Source organism: Rhinolophus sinicus, chromosome 17 (assembly GCF_057876585.1).
Source record: "Rhinolophus sinicus isolate RSI-liver-muscle chromosome 17, RSI-T2T, whole genome shotgun sequence".
NCBI classification, from domain to species: Eukaryota; Metazoa; Chordata; class Mammalia; order Chiroptera; family Rhinolophidae; genus Rhinolophus; species Rhinolophus sinicus.
In genome coordinates, this window is record NC_142517.1 from 191,418,473 (window position 1) to 191,440,475 (window position 22,003).

The 22,003-nt window shown below is 32.5% G+C and overlaps 1 protein-coding gene across 6 annotated transcripts in view; it reads right to left on the reverse strand.

The window, feature by feature from the left end:
* The window catches only part of ERBB4 (erb-b2 receptor tyrosine kinase 4), a 1,041,923-nt gene that overhangs the window by 232,224 nt on the left and 787,696 nt on the right, over nt 1-22,003 (reverse strand). For 2 of the 6 annotated variants that reach the window (XM_074312694.2, XM_074312709.2), the window contains exons 15-17: nt 17,626-17,780; nt 10,722-10,766; nt 10,527-10,601 (exon numbers count right to left, since the gene is read on the reverse strand). In XM_074312694.2, coding sequence (XP_074168795.1) covers nt 10,527-10,601; nt 10,722-10,766; nt 17,626-17,780 — 275 coding nt within the window. The remainder of the gene's footprint in view (nt 1-10,526; nt 10,602-10,721; nt 10,767-17,625; nt 17,781-22,003) is intronic. The other 4 variants (XM_019727015.3, XM_019727017.3, XM_019727016.3 and 1 more) reach the window with 2 other exon arrangements.

Sequence of the window (22,003 nt, forward strand, 5' to 3'; positions counted from 1 at the left end):
AAAGTAACTATAATTATTCTATAAGTGACTCAAGCATATGGAATGCTTTACTCTGGGAAGAGGAATAGAATGGCATTAACCAATATCACCCTCAAAAATTAAATAACAATTTTAAAAAATGCAATGGCTACAAGCATTCAGAGATTACTAGAGGGTATTTCCCTTTCCTTATTATTCGTTCCTTAGTACTGAGTTACGGTGAAATTACAATGAAATTATATCGCTTTGGGTTTGAAGGTGGATTGTAGCAGAGAATGAAATCACTGTGAGGAATTCTATTGGTAAATCAAAGTGCTCTCTGTTAATTAGTTCCTGACTACATACATAGTATGGAAAAAAAAAAAGAATTGTATGTTTATGAAAGATTGATTAGTTAGGAAATGTGCTGAGGTAATAAGAAAAAAGCATGAAGAGAGCAATTTGAGTTAATATCTACACATCATTTTATGTAACCACACCACAGAAGGGGGTCCTAGTTAATTAGATTCCTTTAGTTAAACAGGAAATACAAAAAAAGAAAAGATACTTAGGGTCCAATACAATATGCCTAAGTTATATGGGGCAATGACTTAGTTTCTAAAAATAGAAACTTTGACCTATACTTAAAAAAATCTTGCTGCTTAAGTATGGTTCATTTGTGACATATAAAAAATTAAAACAGTATTTTAATAAAAAAAATATTGGCTACAAAACACAATTTTAAGAGTTGCACACATAATTCCAAATCTTTGGGTAATTTTTAATTTAAAGAATAGACAATGCCAGAAATTCTAAATGAAGACTCAAAATATGATATTTTAGTCTTCTTTTGTGGAAATGTATAAGATCTGTGAGCACAAATGAATACAGGTTATGCAATGGGTACAGGCAAACATATGTTTTCCCTTGAATTTATCTGACTCATCTCATCTGTAACCTATGGAAGATGATAAAATAAATACCCTTCTATGAACATACAAAAGCATTTCCTCCACCATTGTTGTTGTGTGAAATGATTACCGAAATATCATCCATAAGAAAAAGGCCTATTACCTCTCCATCCAGATACATTCTAGAGTCACAATCTCTGATCACCAAAGTGGGAAGACAATAAAAATGTATTATAATTTCTGTTTACATTAATTTTTTATTTCAGTCTTTTAAATGTCTATTATATATTCTATTTATATAATTGCATAAGTGAGTGTGTAGTGAAAAGGTTGTCATTGATAATAAGTCAAATTTTCATGACGACCACTCCAGAGCAGTGCTGTCCAACAGATAACATATCACATATAAGTGTATTATTTAAAATATTCTAGTAGACATACTTTAAAAAGATGAAATTCATTAAAGTAAAATTTTCTTTAACCCAAATATCTAAAATTATTAGCATTTCCATATGCAATCCATAAAATAAAAGTTTGAAATATTTTACATTCTCTTTTTCATGTTTTCAAAATCCCATGTACCTTTACAATTACAGCACAACTCAACCTTTTTTTTTTGCCACATTTCAAGTGTTCAATGACTACATGTGGCTTGTGGTAACCATACTGGACAGAGCACATACAGAGCACTGTTGGGGAAGATTCACTAATCTAATCAATAAATGGAAAAGCCACAAAATCGGTGTTAAAATTGGGGAAGTTTGATCCTAATTATATACCATAAATGGAGTATTGAACACCTGAAACCAATGTGTATATTGAAACCTTACCTTATAATATATAAATGAACAAAGGAACACTGACTTTAGATCTAAAATCTTAATGCTTGCTTCTGGTACTTTTTTGAGGCAAGCAGGAAATGAATTATCTGAAGACAGATAAACTTCTCTCAGATTTAAAAGTGTTCTTATATGGCAAAGTTGTATGAGAAACAGAAAATAATTAAGTTCCTTCCTTTCAGGACAAGACAAAAATCAAGAAGGCACCATTGGAAATGCCATATGCTTAAGTCATGGTAGATATGGTAGGTAGATTTCAAAGATGGCCCCTAGGATACTAGCTTCTGGATAGCTAAACTGTTCTATATGCCAACACAGATAGGACCAATGGGAAAACCTAAACATCAGTTCTTATTTCTTTCCCAGAATAGAGTTGCTGTTTCCAAAATCTCATCAGATTTAGCTAGGACCTTGTTTCACCATTCTTTAAAATATTCACATCTCTATATCTATATCTATACTGGGGGTGCCAAAAAATGTATATACATGGCTTGTATTCATCTATTGTTAATGGTATATATTGATTATTGCAATTTTAATACAGTTTTTTTTTTCCTTTCTTAAAATGTGTATACATTGTTTTGGTTCTCTCTCTCTCTCTCTCTCTCTCTCTCTCTCTCTCTCTCTCGCACTTTCTCTTTGTCTCTCTCCATAGATATACTGCATTATTGTACTACATTATTACATTTAATATTCATGATAATCATATAAAATCTTATCACCATTACAACTTTACAAATAAGGAAACAGGTTAAGGGTAATGAAGCAATTTACAAAAAAATCACTTAGTACGTGGCAGAGCAAACATCTGAGCTCAGGTATGTGTGATTGATTCTAAGTCCACATTAATTTCTCTTTACCAGGCTGTTTCCCACGTGGAAAATCAGTAAAAACTCTTCTTATGCTTATACTTAAGTCACCATGGTAGATGGGTTGGGAAGAATTTGAAAATGGCCCCAGGATTTGAGTCCATGGTGTATACACACACCTCTGCTCAGTAATTCAATCAAACACTAATCTAGGTGATGCTGTGAAAAGATTTTCAAGATGTAATTAAGGTCTCAAATCACTCGACCTTAAGATATGGGGACAATTGGGTGAGCCTGATCTAATCACACAAGCCTTTAAATCTTTCTCTTCATATCAGAGAAATAAAAACTAAGAGATTCAAAGGATGAGGAGAATTGGATCTACTGTTGCTGTCTTTCAAGATGTAACAGGACACTTGGCAAGAAGTGAACACGGCAAAGAATAAGCAATAAAATTGGAGCCACAGTCCTGCAACTGCAAGGTCCTGGATTCTACCAACAACCTGAGAACTTGTAAGAGGATTCTAAGCTCCAAATGTGAATACAGTCCAGACAGCACGTTGATTTCAATCAGTGAGATTCTTTGAAGAAAGCCTAACCATGCCATGCCTGTATTTTTACCAATAGAACAGTTTTGTTTTGTTTTGTTTTTTTGAGCTGCTAAGTTTATGGTAGTTTATTACACAGTAGAATAGAACACTTACACAGCAACTGAGCAATTCCTGCACTTTACCTAATCACAAGGTTTGTTTTAGCTTTTGTTAATCCTTACAATTTTAGTTACCAAACATATAATCACGTCTATGATATTTTGAATTTCAAAATAGGTTTTGGGGGCAAACTATGACAGCTTTGATATAAACTCACCAATATCTTCAAACTGAAAAAAGTTTACTTCAATGCATTCACCATTTTATATTTATTCTGCCTCTTTTCTATAAAACACTGAAATCATTTCACACACAAACTAAGCATGATTTTAAGTACTGAATATTGGAGTAGGTATACTATCAAATATACATGCTATATGTGATAATCCCCATCATTTCATAGTATATTAATTACAAGTCATTCGAAGAATGATATTTGGGTGCTGACTAGATGAGATTATTTTAGGATTTTCAATAATTTGCTGATAACTTTTGTGTCATATTTTAGTAGGGTGCCAGGTCAGATTCCATTTATACATATACACATATATAATGTAATATTTATACATATATACGTGTATATGTATATTTATACACATATATATGTATAAATATACATATATACATATATATATATATATATATATATATATATATATATATATATATATATATATATAAAATGTTCAACATATTTAATTTTTAGTCCTTTGGAAAGCACAAGGTAATTTCACTTTATTAGGAATCATCTTGTTCATTTTTTCATATCTCTACTTCTTCACATCCTTTACACTTTGCCAAAGAAACTATATGTACCAGATACAGAAATGTTTGCAAAGGATTTATATTTTTAGTTGGTTGCAATTTAGATATCTCTTAGTTGGAAAGATGTTTATTAGCAATAAAATGTGATGAAATATAATTTAATACCTGTGTTTCTAATCTGCTAAAATCCCAATTAAAAATATTGATTAATACTGATGATACACATATACGTCTAAATTATATAAGAAAATGATGTTAGAGGTCAAATCTTGGAATAGCACATGCAAAGTACTTTTAAAATGCAAATATCTGTCTAAAGAAAAGAGCCAATGTCTTTCACTCTTTTGCTTTCAATTTTACTAAAGACATTGGGTTGTAAGTAATGAATTTTAATGAAGCCTAAGATATTTCAATATAATAGATTATAAGCAATCCTGACATCTTTTCAATTCAGAAATTAATAATTAGAAAACACTATAATTTTTATACCATAGAGAGTGTATATGAGAAAGAATGAAAAAGTATTCATAACTATTTAGTCAACCCACTGAATTTTTGCTCTGATCCTAAATATAATCAACATCTTCCCAGTTCAATAATGCTATCTTTAGATATTCTATTACAGCTCTAAAGTCAATGCTTTTAAAAATCTCTTGTGATTTTCAACTATAAGTGTGACTTCTTTTGGTCACATTTTTATAGCCTGTGGGGTTTCAGTCTAATATCAATATTTCTGGAGTATGTAAAAGTTTTGGTAACAATGTGTGGGTATTTTGATATAATTATAAAGGCCAATCATACATCCTTGTGCCACTAAATACTTTTTGTTTAAAGTAACCATTTGCACTGTATGAACGGAAATGAACAACTGAGCTAAGATGTTTTGCTCTTGTCTTATAATTCTTTGATAATTTTTGTATTTTATGAGTACAGGGAAATGCGGGATACAAAATAGCTAAAAATGAAGAAACTCACATACTCTCCTTCACCTCTTCAAACTCTAATTCAAAAGTAAATTTAACGTTTAGAAGATGATGGACTGATTAGACATGAAAAAAATGCCTGTGTACGTTTATTTATTGGACTTAAGGAACATAACACAAATGCTACTCATCTAAGGTAACCATCTATGGGAAATTTTAACCATTTGATTTTAACATAGTTATGAATTAAGTTCCTTATGGACAAAACAAAGAAAAAAAGATTGTGGTATTCGTGAAAGTGGTGCCAGGAATATAATGCCATCTCTGTCATATATCACACATGGGTCACACTGCTAAAGGATAACTGTTAAATGACCTATTAGGTAATTACTATACCGTAAACTATGAGAAGACATTAAAATGAGACAGGAACATGAAGCATTTCAAATATATGCCCATATGAGATTTAGAGTATTAAACTGAATTCAGTTACTGATTTCATATTGTGAAGCATGTAGAATAATTGAATTGGAGTAAATAACCAAATAAAAATACTTGACCATATACCTAGTAAATTTAATTTTTGTCACAAATTCAAATAAATATATTAGTTTATATTTTGGATTGCTAACTAGCAAAAATAAATATTTTGCCAATACAGACTTTGTTTGCTGGGATTAAAAAAATTAGGCCCTAATGAAATAAGAGCCTAAGATTATACAAAGCTTTATAAATACAGAGGGTGTCAAAAATGTATATACATTTTAAGGAAAACCAAAAGTATTAAAATTGTAATACTCAATATACACCGATAACAAAAGATGAATACAAGTCACATTTGACTTCTGCAATTACAAGAGGTGCTCAGAGTGGTTACCATCAGTGTCCAGACACTTCTGATTACAGCGAAATACTGCTTGAGCAATGGTGACCAAAGTGTCCACTTGTATACATTTTTTTGGCACCCCCAATATATAAGATATATTTGACAAGGAAACTAAAATAGAATAAATTTTAATACTTTGTTCTATCTGAATCTATATGACAATGGCATATGTGCAAGCACAAATAAATAACATACAAAACAGAATTTAAAAATCTTGCAGAACATATTTGTTCATAAGATCCTTCATGAAAAAGTAAGAACGTCAAAGGTAAGTGTTATTTTTAAGACATTTAATTCAGATATGGAAAGCATGGAGACACTTCAAAATATCAAGTATTGTTTTCATTATAAGTAGTATATTCTAGGAGACTACAGATAAAAAAAAAAAAAAAAAAAAGAAAAGAAAAGAAAAAATTCTATTCTGTCCTACCCAATCTTCTTGGAAGAAATTCCAGGCACAGCCTGTAAGGGAAATGGAGTGTGGAAAACCAATTCACAAATTGTAGGCTTGGGAAAGAATAACGCTGCTTAGAAAATGAAAGTCGGTCAAGATTGGAAACATTTCATCTGTTTTCATTTAAATTTTCAATCTTATTTCCTGCTGATTTAAGAAACAGAATACAGCATAATGGGGCAGTAGGGAGTATGAACTCGAAATATTTCAAAATGGTCACATTGATATGCTCCATGTAATTTTCTGTGGCTAAAAAGAAAACCAGACATTTGGATACTCTTCTAGTTAAAACATGGTTTATGAAACTTAAAACAATTCTTTTCTATCATATTTTTATCCTAATATATAAGATCCATTTTAATCAATTAAGACAAAAGCTTAAAAAAACAAAACAAAACAGAAAAAAACTATCATGAAATTTAAAAAATGGTAAATGACCTGAAATATTACTCAATTAGTCCCCTGCTTTCAACTAAATGTATATCCATCCAATTTCAGAGAGGTAAACATTTATTGCAATGTTAACCAACTGAAAAAGGAAATACTTGTTACTTTCACTTTTCCTTTAGTCTGTATCAAAATTCTCCATAGTTATAGGCACTTTTCCAAAGTGTCCAAGAGAAATCTTTCATGTAAATTCCAAACTGCCTTATAAATACCCTATGACAGGCCAATTAATTCTGAAAAGTCAATACAATCAAAGAACAGTCACATTGCTTTAAATTTAAGTTTCAAACAGGTATTAAATATATTCCGTTTTCTAAAAGGATCAACTAGCTACCTACTACCAATTTTTGAAATCATTAAATTTAAAAGTACCATAGAAAATTTAAGTGCTTAAAACTTGAGAAATTTTGGTATGTCAATTCTGTAGTAACTAAACTATTGGATTAATTTCATACTGATATATAAAATAGTAATAGAAAATAACCTTATGAGATCATCCAAAAGATTCTTTTGCCAATATTTCAGCTAGAAACTTGCTACCACCAATGTTCTTATACTAGCTAATGGCTCTTGTGCATTTTCTGATTTACTTCTCACACTGATCTTATGAAGCATAAAAATTCTGATTTAAAAAAATTATTATTCTCATCTAATTTTATAGGTAATAAACATGACAGAACCAATACCTGAAACCAGGTTTTCACATTCAAGAACCTCTGCTGTTTACCTATGCAAAGGTCTACAGGCAATTTTTTATAGGATCGATAGATTGAACTGTACCATCTATACTCTGTTACTAGACATGGTTAACTATTTATGACAAAGCTACTCTGAATTAAGTGCATTAATCTGAGACTATAGCTAATAGCCTGGGAACCTAGGCAAATAACAGGATTAGGAATTCCCAAATCATCTTTGTTTAAATATTGGAAATACTAAATTTATAATAGGATAGTGTGGATGAAAAAGGGCTCTGTAATAAGTCTGACCAAAAGTAACCTCACAGGGTGATCTGATCATAAATTCCTAACTGGGCAGGTCATGGTGGGTAATCATGTCCCATGCCTATAAAAGGTTTATCTTTACCTTACACAAGCCCTGTCCATTGTTGTTGTCATTTAGGCTAGCACCACTTTGAAAGGCCAGAGTAAACCTCTTTTTCAGACCCCTCAAAGGCTTAAACACCCTCAAGAGAACATACAATCTTGTTAACTAGCCTGCACTTGCCGTTTTCCTCCTTCATGTAGTCTTCCTTATGTTTCCTCCTTAATTCCAAATGTATAAAGGCAACTGCAAAACTGTCATTTTCCAAAACATTTGAGGTCCTGCTTCTTGGTATGTCATCAATTTGGCTTAAACTCATAAAAATTCTGTACAGGTTTGCATGTTTCATATGTTGACAATATACTATAATTTTTAAGTTGTATCACCTCAATTATGGCATTGAATCACAATTAATTGATCACTATGGTTTTACCTTTTTCTCTGTCTATATATGCCTCTGCTTGTGACCCGCTGCCATAGTACCCTCATTATGACAGTGAATCTCAAGGAAAAAAAAGCAATGTCCTCCCTTCCTTCAAAGGACCCATCAAAAGAGGTAGAAATACACATCATCGTTCCCTAGGTGATGTCAAGAGACTTCCTTCCTCCCCCTGGGAGGTATTTTTCCCATCCCCAATGTTTAAAATCCTTGATATATAGAGAAATAAATAACATATTCAGTGATTTACTTGAGCCAGACACTGTTCAATGGACTCATTCAATCTTTACAATTTATGAATTATATTAATATTCCTATTTTATACATAAAAAAGTGAGGCTCAGCTAATTCAAGGAACTCACCCAAAGTTATACATCTAAAAACTGGCAGAGACGAGCTTTGAATTCAGAAAATCTGATTCCCAAGATAGCACACTTAACCACTATACTATATTGCCTTTCACTAGTTGGCTGGAACAATTATTTTTAAAAAATCATTGAAGCAAATGTAAAAGCACCCTTCAAAGTGACAGTACATTGACTCATTAAAATTTCAAAGAGGAAAAATTATTTCATGAATATAGGAACAATCTAAAATGTACCCTGTCTTATAAAACTTCACTTTGGAGATAGGGGTGGGGAGAGTTCTTTCTCTCTTTCTCTGTCTTCTCTCTCTATCTCCTCCTCTTGTTGATTTTTTTTTCATAGTTTTGGCCTTGCTCTGAACAAGTGTATTAACTACTCTTGATATTGCCCAAATGCCAAAGTACCACTGTTAAGTACCACTTAAATCTACCACATTCTTTCTTTTTAGAATCTAATTTCTCTATTTACTTCATTAAAAATAACATTACATTAAGACATATCACTTATTAGGTTGTTTTAGAAACAAAGGTAAAATACCATATAAATCTAAAAACTATGACTAAATTTAATGACATAGATGAATTTCGTAAATACAGTATTTGGCAAAAGAAGCCAGATTCAAAGGGTACAATTATTTACTTTATATAATTTACATAAAGTGCAAAAATAGGCAAACCAATCTATAGTGCTGGCATTCAGGACAACAGTTACGCTTGAAATGGGACACAAAAGGGTTATGCTTCTGGTACTATTCTGTTCTTGATCTGACATGGTTACGGACTGTTTCACTTGGAGAAATTCACTGATCTTTACAGTTATGTTTTATGTACTGTTACACTATATATGTTATATTGCAATACAGTGGTTTTCATGAAAAGGCAATACTTCATCCAAAACTCTCATTTTGCTAATTGTAATTTAGCACTACTCTCTCTCTTCCAACAATTACAATTGACTTGTTTCATAAAGAAAGCTAACAAAATTACTACATAACATTGCAAAGTTACCATTTTCTTAAATATAAGTTTTGAAAGTCAAATTCATTGAGGTATTATTTATAGACAGTAAAATTCATCCTTTTAAATCTAATGAACGGAAATTTTTGACAAGCACATACATTTGTGTAACCATCACCACTATCAAGATACAGAATAGTTCCGTTATTCCCCCAAATTGCTCAGTCCTTTTTGTAGTCAACATTATCCCTCATGGCCTTCCCCCCCACCCCCAAGCCCTTGGCAACACTGATCAATTTTCTGTCCCTATTTTGTGCCTTTTCCAGATGCCATATAAATGGAATCACACAGTATGTATTCATTTAAGTGTAGCTTCTTTAATTTAGCATAATGTATTTGAGATCCAGTCGTGTTTTTTGTGTCAGCAGTTTCTTCCTGTCTATTGCTGAGTAATGTTATGATGTGTGGATATACCACAGTTGAATGTTTGAGTAGTTTCCAGTTGTGTGGCGATTTTGAATAAAGCCACAACAAACATTCACGCATAGGTGTTTGCATGAACATGAGTGATATATTCTGCTCTTAAATTCCAACTTGTATGTTTACCTGCACAAAATATTTTCTATGTTGCCTTTAGTCTATACTAACTCTGATATTTAGAGTATATACCAACCAGTTCAAAATAATATAAAATCAGAAACTGAATCAAATTAAATAACAAATATATTACAAAAATACATCAACTTTTGCAAATTCCTCTCTTAAAAGTATATATTTTTGCAATCATGTACAGAATTAAAAATGAAAATATTCTATTGAAGTTCTAGATTAGTAATTAAAAATTAATTAATTTTGTTTAAGTTGTATAAAACTAAAAATAATGTTATTACTAATTTGGATTCTAAAGTCATAATCAATGAATGAAGAAGAGGTAAGAAATGTGTCTTTAAAAGTGTCATATGCCTCTTCATAACTTCCTAATTTAACATATTATAAATTTCACCCAACTGGTTAGTACTTTTCATCCATGATAATTGGGAAAGGAATTGAGTGACAAAATGGAAACATGGTAGATGTTACCTAGCATGTTGTGGTAAAGTGGAATGGCCCGTCCAAGGGTAGTAAATGCAGTCATGACTAGTGGGACCGCTACACCTGCAGGCAATTACAGAACAGAAAACATCACTCTCCATTCACAGTGACATGCACACACATGCACCAGTGCCCACACATGGAGCCTCGAAAAAGAACATGGGAAGCAAGCACACCAAGTACCTATCCATCAGGCCGATGCAGTCTTCAATACTTGAGCCTATGCACCTGCAGAATATCCAAATTTAAAAAATACAACAAAAAAATTAGTCATTAAAAAATCAATAAGAAAAATACCAATTCTGTCAAATTTTTAATTATAGGTATTAGACAATTTTAGAACACCATGAATTTAAAGCTAGTGAGAAGATTATTGTTGGATGGGTACACAAAATGAATTGCAAATACGACCCAAGTAAAATACAAAGAAGCATATTCATAGAACAGGAAATTTTACTCAGTTTCTGTGCATAACTTACACATATAAGTCATTTCTAATACTTTCAATTCATTTGCATCATTCATGATTATGTGTCTTGATAAATAATGTGATATTTCAATGGCCATAATCGGTTTTATGTACATGGCTTCTTCTAAAAGCTCTTAAGTTTAAGTGAAAAACAAAATCAATAAAAACGGAAACATGAGCTATTCAATATAATATAATAATCTGATGCTTAATACTCACTAAAGATTGATTTTGGCAGAAAGTGAGTTAACATGTTTTAGTGCTATTCTCATGGATACTTTACATAATAACATTATTCACTTTCTTGGTTGTGACTGTCTGTAGAAAATACTTATCTTTAAACATGAATTCATTTAAAAAGCAAATTAACTGGTTTTGCCATACTGCTGTTTATCTTGACAATGTCTTTTAAAATAGCAGGGCCATAACAGGAAAACACAGACAGGTTTTTAAACTGCCATATTTAACTCAAACAATAACAAATAAATCCTTTATTTCAATGAAGTGAATAAATGGAGACCCAGATAACGAAAAACTCCTCTGAGATTAACATTTAAGTGAAACTATATAAACACACAAAATTCTGATGTAAAGTCCCCAGAATTTCACTTTGGAATATTATAGCAATATTATTTCCTTCATCTTCCAATGAACTTGAATTGTTTTTCTTTCTCTTTTCTCCCATCAAAGGCATATAGCTCCAGTGTGTTATCAAGAGTCTTCCTACAGCTATGATTTATAGAACTGTCTAATTCTGCTGGTAATAAAAATAATTTTTTCCAAACTCTAATTTCTAAAATGGAAAAGAAGTTGAAGCTAAAATCACTATATAATGAAGAAAAAAAAGGGGCATGTATAAGGCCAGAGTGTCCATTGTATCTTTAGATAACTAAACACTGGTGAACAAATATACTTATGCATAATAATGTCATTATTTCCCTGCTTCAAAAGTATCTGTTATAACTTTGATACTAGATGGAAAATTAATTTGTTTTTGTTTTGTAGATTTGTTTGGAGAGGCCCAGAAAAATTTAATGGGCAGATATATGAGAAACACAGTGCACAAAAAGTCTTTTAAAAAATAAGCAAATAACTAAAGCACATAGTTTTATATTGATATGATAATACATAATCAAAACAGTGTCTAAAAATGGAAAATTAACTACTAGAAAGTTTCCAAATTGTCTTATATAGTTTTCTTTTTATTCTATTCTGAAGAAAATTATTTTTTCTAGGTTCTATTATATATTCCTCAAAATGCTGTTTGTTATTTTAATACAGTATCATCATTTTGTAAAATTTATAGTCTATTAATTTTCAAGTGAAAATCTGAATGCTATGGTTATTTTGTAATCTATGTCTTCATAATAACCTTTGGGCTATAAGAATATTTGAAAATGAAATTAAATTTGAGAAGAAAGTGTGAATAACGAAAAATCTTCATTTATTCATTAAAATTGAAAAACACTGTGTTGCATGCCTACTAAATGTTCCTACTATTTTAGGAGCTGGAGGGAGAAAAAAGTTGAATTAGACATGACCTACCCTTAATGAGCTCACGATTTAATGAAGGAGACAGATGAGGCAATAGGGACAGAGAGAGGAAGGTAGAGCATGAGACAGAATCCAGAATTTGAAGTCTATTTGGAACAAACAAATTTAATGGTGAACCATCAAAGGATTTTAAAGATGTAGTGAAATTGCTGGATTTGTGTTTTAAATAGATCTTTGTTGTGTGGGAGCTGGTCAGCTAGGTAGATTTCTTTGACACACAAAAAAGTGTTTTAGTCTATGCAAGAGGTGATGGACTAAACTAAAAAAAAAAAAAGGAAGAAAAATGAGGAAAGAAAATGGTACCTAGGATAGAGGAGTGGGACAGATTTAAGAAATAACCTAGAAGGTATAAAGAGAGAGAGAGAGAGAGAGAGAGAGAGAGAGAGAGAGAGAGAGAGAGAGAGGAAAGTTGATGGCTGATTTGATGATGAAAGAGAAAGATCAGAAGAGTTAAGAATGACTCATATTTCTAACTCTGGGAATAGTGCAACCATTAGTAAGAGAATGCGAGAGGAGGAACACTTTTCCTTGTGTGTATGTTGGGGCAGAAGGGGTTGATAGCTTTAGTTTTGTGCATCTTGAGTTTAGGGTGGTTTTCCTACAATCTGGTAAGAAATGTTCCTCAGAAGCTGGAAAGATGAGTTTGTGGCTTGAGGATAGGGGTGGGAGGAAGGTTCAAGTATAATAATCAGTTTTGAAATAGCATACAGGAGAAAGCTGAAATCATATAAGTAGATAAGATGGCTGAAGAAGAACGTTCAAAGTGAGAAAAGCAGTAACTGAGACTGAAACCCAAGGAACTCTAATAACTAAACCAATAAATAACATAAGATGAACTCATATGTCAGAAGCATGGGGAAATGTAACTAAACATAATCAATTAATTACAGCAGTATTAAAGCCCAATCAGAAAACTTCAGGAAATGGGGTGATCATCAGTGTCAAATACAAAGAGAGGTCTAGTAAAATAAAAACCATTGAGAATATTTTTGCTGTCATTGTCACTAAAATTTAGGTTGTTGTAAATTGAGAAAAAAAATTAAAGATAATAATGGAGGCAAGGGAAAAAGAAAGGGAGATACTAAGGGGGCAGATGTGTGGATAAGAAAGTGTGTTGAGAGGATTGTGTAGGGTATTTGAGATTTAAATTTATTTATAAGCTGAGGATAAAAGAAAAAAATGGAAGACAAAGAATGAGGGCATCACTGAAGTGATTTCTAAATACAAATCAATGTGTAATTAAAGATGCATATTATATTTCAACTTTTTGTACTTCATTTATATAAGCAACTAATTAATGTATGCAATTTATATTGATTCAGAAAGATCACAGAATAATGGAAATATTAAACTTTTGAAGAGTCAAATCACAAATAAGAGATTGAATAAGGATATGAAATAATACAACTTACAACAAAATTAGTGTTTGAATGTAGAAAATGTATAGATTATAAAGAGAAACTATGTCAATATAACATATTACAAAAATATCTGGAATTTAAAATATTGAGATGTTTGTCATTTGACAGTATTTACTGATTTATGAGCACCTTGATTGTACCTATATAACTAACACAGTTGAGATATTTTGACAAAATCTCCTTCAAATTTTGAAATAAAAATGGAGAAATATTTTAAAATGTCAATTAAAAAGTATAGACAATAACTCTACAATCACCCCTTCTTTCCTTCTCTCCATCAATGGTAACTCTTTCATTATGTAAATTTAAAAATGTAAAAAGGATTGATAAGAAAGATTAAGGCATAAAGGAAATTTAATAACATGAAATCTTGATTACAATATTATCAAGAACATTTAATAAAGTTTTTTAAAGATAACTTATGAAAAATAAATATCCTAGTCATGTCTAAAAACCAAAATTTAATTGACATTTATTACGGACTCAAGTGATATTAGTAAGGAAACAGTAATCCTTACTCTTATGGCCATTTAATTACATATTAAATTCAGCTTACAAGTCATCTTTAAAAATTTCTATCTTGCTGATTTTGAAACATGAAAATCATTCCTAAGTCTTAAATTCTTGCTTATCATTTCAAAATATGGACAAGGAGTGTGTCTTGCCTATATCTGGACTTATCTATCACCATATCTGATGCACAGTGTGTGTTCAGTGAGAAAAGTTTGCTAAAATAAAAGTCCTTTAGTCAAGACAACAGATTTTTTTTCCCCTCTAGGACTATTACTGAGACTCTCCTGATAGATGCTAAATGGGTAATTAAAAACAAAATTATACATATATATGTGTGTGTGTATATATAGATATAGATATAGATATAGATATAGATATAGATATACACATATAAACACCTATAACTTATTAGAGCCAAATATGTTTAATGCACTTTTATAGTAAAAGTGTTTTTAAGGTATCACACAGATAATTTTATTTTCGGAAAAATCATTAAACTATTGAAAATAAGAACTTTCCTTCTTTATAACTAAAAAGGGGATTTGCAAGACTATTTCCATGAAATTGCTTCTTGCGTTACCCAGCTGACATAAAATTGGCATATAGCAAAAAAGGTGTTTTCCAAATTGGAGCTCGCCTGGTAAGCTCACACTTACTAATAGGTCAGTAATTACATGGGTTTAGGAATAAAAGCAGTCACTTGTCCCATCATCCCCACTGCCTCTGTGATCTTTCTAGGGAAAGATTCAATCCTCCAGGCTCAACTTGAAAAGAAGGGACTGGCTGCACAAAGCATCCCACTGCTTCAGTAAAGGATCTCAAAGCACAGTGCCGTACTTAAGGCGGTCAAGTTCAGAGGGGGATTTGGGCAACTTGGAATTTCTAAATCCTGTGGTGAGGCTGGGACCGCAGAACTTTCATGAAGTGAATGAATCTGGATGATATGGAGACCGTTAGACAAAGGACAGCAGTAAGCTAAATAGATAAATAAAACAAAAACAAAAACAAATAAACAACAAACAAACAACAACAACAAAAACACCTTCAGATCTATGTCAGTCATTACGGAATCTGTTTTTCTTGGAAGGTGCCAGGGAGGACAACAGTCAAATTCTGTCTCACCATCATTCTGTAGCAGTGAATTTAAAAACATCTTTCTATTTACTTGGAGTTCCCGAATGATCTGGTCAGATTTGTTCCCTGCATACTCCCTTGTGGCCGACAGCCAACTTTAGTAGCTATGGTAAATTGATCTCTTCATTGTCAGTACTACTACTCCCCCCATCCCTCCCCCCCCCCCCACAATATACATGTTTTCTTTTATTATATAATCATGATTTAAATGGGCTGAAGGGAAGACACACCAGCCACACATCCAGACTATGACTCTGATCTCACTTTCATTTCCCTAATGGCTCCATTGTAATTAGATTTGCAAAAACAGCAAAAGGCCTCATTTTGAATGGCAACAGCTGTTGACATCAACATTATATTGAATAATTTACTGGTTTAATTTTAGCTGCAAAACAATAAAACCCTCTTGTGGATGATTATTTTAGCAGGGAACGTTTTCTCTTTCTGCTGCTGACTCTTCTGCTCCAGTGGTACCAGTTTCTTCATGAAATACTCTTGACCTGCGTGTGCTAAAAAACTCGCAAGGGGAGCAGTTTATTCCTTCTAGTTTCATTGAAGCACAGTATCTATGTGACTCTTTCAGTGGCCTCATCCTATGTGCTTATGTGCAGAGCCAGGAGTTGGCATTAGCTCTTCCAAGCTGAACTGGAATTTGAATGGCAGAATATGACTTTACTTATTGAGGATGTGCCACTTCACATCCTGTGGCTTTTTGAGTGACTTAAGCTGATCTCTTGACCTGTAAGAAATTGTAGCAGCAACTGCAAACTGATGTGGTTTGCTTAACTTCTTCAATATCCCCTAACACGTAGCCCTTAATCTGGCAGAAAATCTCTTTATGGAATCTCATATTTTCCTGCCAGATATAAAGTACCCAAGATGATTCTCAAAAACAAACGTGTGTATTTTTGTGTGCGTGTGTGTGTGTGTGTGTGTGTGTGTGTGTGTGTGCGCGCGCGCACAGGCTCATAGTCAGTCACAATGGAGAAGAGGTTTTATGAGGATAGAAGGAGGATAGAGTATTCGAACTGTTCTCAATTCTAACTTTATTGACCTTGGAGGAAAGAAAAAGGAACGACCTCACTGATATAGATTTTTGTCTTTTTAAGAAATAGTTACTGGCATTTGTTAGATGAGTGACATTATTTCCTTTATAGCTCAGTGTTTTTCATCTTTCTGTAATACGTCGGTTATTCAGCTGTTATCAGAGATAACAAATCTAACTTTTATTCATTTTACAAGGCATCCTTTTGAAAAAAAAAATGGAAAACTGTGCTCCCATCTTTGAATTGTCCTACATCAAAGATAATAAATATAACTTTTATTCATTTTACAAGGCACCGTTTTGAAAAAATGGAAAAATGTGTGCCCATCTTTGAATTGGCCTATGTCGAACAAAGAAATTCTCAATTACACGTTAACCTGCAATAAAATTACTTTCACAGAAAGCACTCAGAATTTTATTAAAACACACATCACTGGGCTCCCTTCTGTTTTCTGCTACCACTACTTCTGCTTATGTTTTGTTGAAGGAGTCATCCAAGGCAGTATTTAATGAAGAGAAATAACCTTACTTGAAGCTGGTGGTAACAACAAAGAAACAGAAACAGAAAACCTCTGTTAAAGATTTGTGAAGCACACATCTCAAAAGTGTGATTACTGTCTTGCTTTCTCTGATAACTTCAATCTGCAATACATTTGGAGGAATTTTTTACACTCCATACAAAGTATACCTGACATCAGCTCTATGAAGGCATCAGTATAATAGTTATAGTTAAATGTTAAATGGAAATATTTCCAAGGGTATAAATTTGATTCCTTACGCCATTCTCTTAGAAAGGGTTTCTCTTAAAATCAACATATTAAATATAAAGATGAATATAATTTTGCATGATAACATTACAGATTTTGTAGACTGTGTCTGGGATAAAAATACATCCATATCCTTTTTGATTAGCAATACATACGAGACTGAGTCCTTGCCCGGAAAGCTTACCCTTGTGTGCAGTTCGAATGGCATGGGTGGCACTCCCGATCCTGATCAGCGTACTTGAAAATGAAACTGTTCGCCCCTTGTAAGCCATCTGGACATTTTTCCACACAATTTGGGCCATCCTTAAAATGGGAGCACTTTGTGCAGTTGTCAGGTCCCTGAAGTATGAAAAACAAAAGAGAGAAAGAAAAATGGTGCCATTTCTTCTGAAACATATTCCAGTGGTTTAGTTAATGACTTCAGTGGGTGGACACTATTCCTCTAGGGAACTAGAGAACATTTTCAGTCATGCAAACTGGGATGGAGCTATTGTAGCTTTCTGATCAGCAGCATTTTTCAACGACTCTTCCAGAAGGACATTAGTATCTTTTCTGTCACTTATTCCTGGTGGTATGAAAGTGCAATATTTGGTGCCAACATATTTTCCCTAGGGACCTTTCATCACAATTACTGGAAATATGAGAGATTTCTTCCTAAATAGTTAATGAGGAGAAGGGAATGATAGCAATTTGGTAACACTGAATTTCATATAAAAGTGAGATATTAACTCACCTTTGGTTGTACAATGACTATTTGAACAATACACTTTGAAAGTTAATATGGTTGAATTATCACGAATTAGGCGGTTTAGGCAAATAAAGGTTAATTTCTAGGTTACTCTCAAATCAGCTTGTGATAATGCTAAAAACCATATCATGCCTATTTTTTAGGAATTTTATTAAATCTTAAAACAATATTGAGAGCCATATAAAGACACATTCCAATGAGCAAATATTCAAAACTCCATAATAATAAAGCAAACATATACAAAAGAAAATTTAATGGAAAACATATATAAGAATGAAGATAATACAAATATGAGCATGATAAATTTAAATAGAACTAGCTAGCTCATTTCATATATTTATGTTGGTAAATGTACAATAAGGTTCCAATGTGTAGAATGTTAATGAGCAATAATATGTGTTAAATATATTAAAATATCTAAATGTAACAAAAGTCAAAATTTAAAACTATATTAAACATCTAAAAATTTTCCAAAAAAAAAAGTGCAGGGGATAGTAAACATACGAGAAGTAAGTAGGATATCCACAGATGATTTTGAGAACATTGATTAAAAATGTTATTTTTCTTAAAAGATGCCCATATTTTCACGTATTCACTCTTTTGAGTAATTATATTACCTACTTTAAGTTTACTTTTAGTTCTTTTTGAGTACCATATTGTCTTAACATCCCTCTTCCCTTTGGCCACCTTCCTGGAACTTCTTTCCTGGACCCTTTTCACCCCTAAATCTGTCGATGTCCACATGAGTGAATTATTATGATAGTTCACATTTAACACAATATAGATAAATGAGATATGGTGAGTATAGAGGGAGATGGTTCATTTTATTAGGTTTATAATTATGAACAATATAAACCTGGGAGCCAAGAGCAAGCAAACTTTATACAGAATAACGTATTATGCAAGGAACGTGGTAATCAGTCCATTCATGGTATTGCATAGCATCTCTCCATAATGTTAATCCGAAAGCAGGCAGAAATTGCAAGTTGGTAACATAAGGCATCAGGAAATCAAGAGATTAACATTTTAAAATTTAAATATAGATGTTGCTAATGAAGAATAGTGGCATAAAGAAGTAAAGGTAATCAGGAAGAGGTTTCTGGGAACCTTGAGACTGTTCAGGTTCAATCAAGCACCTGTCTATTTCACTATTTTGATGTGAGACGGAGCTTAAAAAAAATTATCCTATGAAACCTAATCCCTATACAAACTGAAGAGTTAGCTATTGGCAACTTCTTATTTCCTACCAGAAGAGAATACTTTACATGCTTCCAATTTTAACACCTGCTCATGGGTGCTTAGGCACGTAAGGCCTTCTATTATACAAAATCACTTACTGTGCAAGTATGCTCAGCGGCATGACTTACTGTACAAAACGAGAGACATGCTGATGTCTTCTTGCAAAACACAAGAATAAAACATACTACGAGTATGTTAGGCAGCTATAGTTGCAATTAGAAATTGTTTTTCCTATAAAATTATTGCAATGTAAAATAATGTCCAGGTAAAATCAGAAGACATAAAAATGATGAAATTAAAATTAGATTCTTATTTAATCTCCAATACACTTTAATAAGGTCAATTATTTTTGTGTTTCCTTGTTTTTTAAGCATCTTTTTAACTATTTGTATTATCATGATGCAAAACTTAATATCCAAAGCTGACGTGACTGAAAAAAAAGCCCTGGGAAATCTCAAAAGAAATGAAATGTGCTGTTTCTCCATTTTATTTCAATAATAAAGAGATTTAAAGAAACAGGTGTGTGTGTCTGTGTGTTACTTATTCTTTTATTATGATATTCCCAAAGCTTTTAAGAACCTAGTTTCAGTGAATGAAGTGATAAATTCAATAATAGAAAACACAGGTAAAGGTAATACTCTTCCTTATCACTGATTTTAAGCTGCTCCTGGACTCAATAATTTAGACAGAAAACTAAAAGCTAGGCTATATCCTGATAGAAACATTACATTTTTTCCCCTCAGTGACAACTGATAATTTTCCCTGGTAGCTACAGTAAAAGACAAAGCTACTATTCACCAGTATCCGATTCGCTTCCACTTCCAGCCAGGTGGAATGTTGAAAGTCTCCCCTCACCAGAGGTTAGGCAGATCTTGCTTTGAACAATGAAAGTAAATGGAAGTGATTTAAGAGACTGCCAGTGCTAAACTCTCTGGCGTTCTCTTTCCCTGCTGCCGTGATGATGTGGAGGTGCCATAAACGCAAAGTATCCAGGAATGCTAGACCATCGCAGGGAACAGGACTGTCTAGAACCTTTTCCACAACTACAGTGCATTTTGCATGAAAAAGATTTACAAATTTTCCCTCTAAGCTACTGCAAATGGGTACTACTTGTTATGGCATCACAACCTTTGTTAACATTGCTTTAACATCTACTTTAGCTTTTATGAAAACATATTTTTTAAAAAAAGTTTCTTCCCCCCATCTCGTCTCATGCCTGTCTCTCGGGCTTATATTTTAATCTCTTTCAACTTTGTCTTATTTCTCTAATTTTCTTTCTTCTCCTATCCCCCTCCTCCACCCCCCCCCCCTTATCCTTCTCAATAGGACTGTATAGGAGCAGTGAAAGTGAGGCAGAAAAGATAAATTTGTAATAATAAAATAAATAAAATAAAATAGAAGAGCAAGTGCAACAGACAAGGATATAAAACCGAAGGCTTGTTTTATTTCAAACCTATCCCTCTCAAGAGTATCCTGGATTTGTGTCACATTTAAATAGGATAATACCATCCCATTTTACATACAGCTGTCCTATCCAGAAAACATTTTATCCTTATTACACTACAGACATTATTGCCTGGAATAAAAAAAGTGATGAAAAGTGTGTGAAATTTAGATTCAAAACTTCTATAGTTGAGTGTCTGGTCCACATTTTACTGATTGTTGACCTTTTGGTGTAACTTTCTAATCATTATAGGTTCAGTTTCTTTATATTTTATATGGGGAAACTGACCGTATGCATCAGATGTCACAGCGGTTGGCAAATATAAATAAATAAATAAATAAATTATTATTATTATTATTATATTATTATTATATTATTACTATTATAGACAGATCAGGAAAATATGATTTATACAGACTAAATCATCAGACTGGGTGTGGGAATTCCAACTAGCTTTATGACTTCTTACTCTGTCACAGTGTCAGTTTTATGGAGAAGTTTCTAGAACCCATTGGACTCCTAAATGATATATGCCTATTGCATGGCACACAAAATCTCCTCTGTCTCTCTAGTTGTGCTAATCAAAATGTGGACCCAGAAAAGGGGAGAAAATCTAACAGAAAATTTAATGGCTGAAAAACAAACAACATCCTAGTGAGAGCAAAGTTTAGGCTACCGTGTGAGATCAGTCCTACCAGTGTTTCAGGCACCATAATATAAGAGACATGATGTTCTTACCTGCTTAGCATTTCAAGGCTTCCTGATCAAGTGATCACGCAGGTTTCCTTGATTCTGTCTCTAATCTTTCACAGATGCCTGATTTAGCTCTACTAAGCTTTCTCTACTTTTGCCTTCTTTAATCTCTAGACACATTAAATCACAATTTTAGGCCTGGGTATTGCTGTCTCTATTTTCTAGACATATTAATTCTCAATTTTATCCCTGGGTATTGATTTTAAATATATGGTCCAACAATACTGTCATTAGAGAATCAGGATGATTTCATTAAAAACCAATATTTGACTCTTTCTTAGTTATGAAATAATTTTGATAATTGAAAAGATATTAACTTTTGGGAGTTTTTTTTTTAATGTGTGTTTTATAAGTGGTCTCAACTCTTTTGAGTAACAG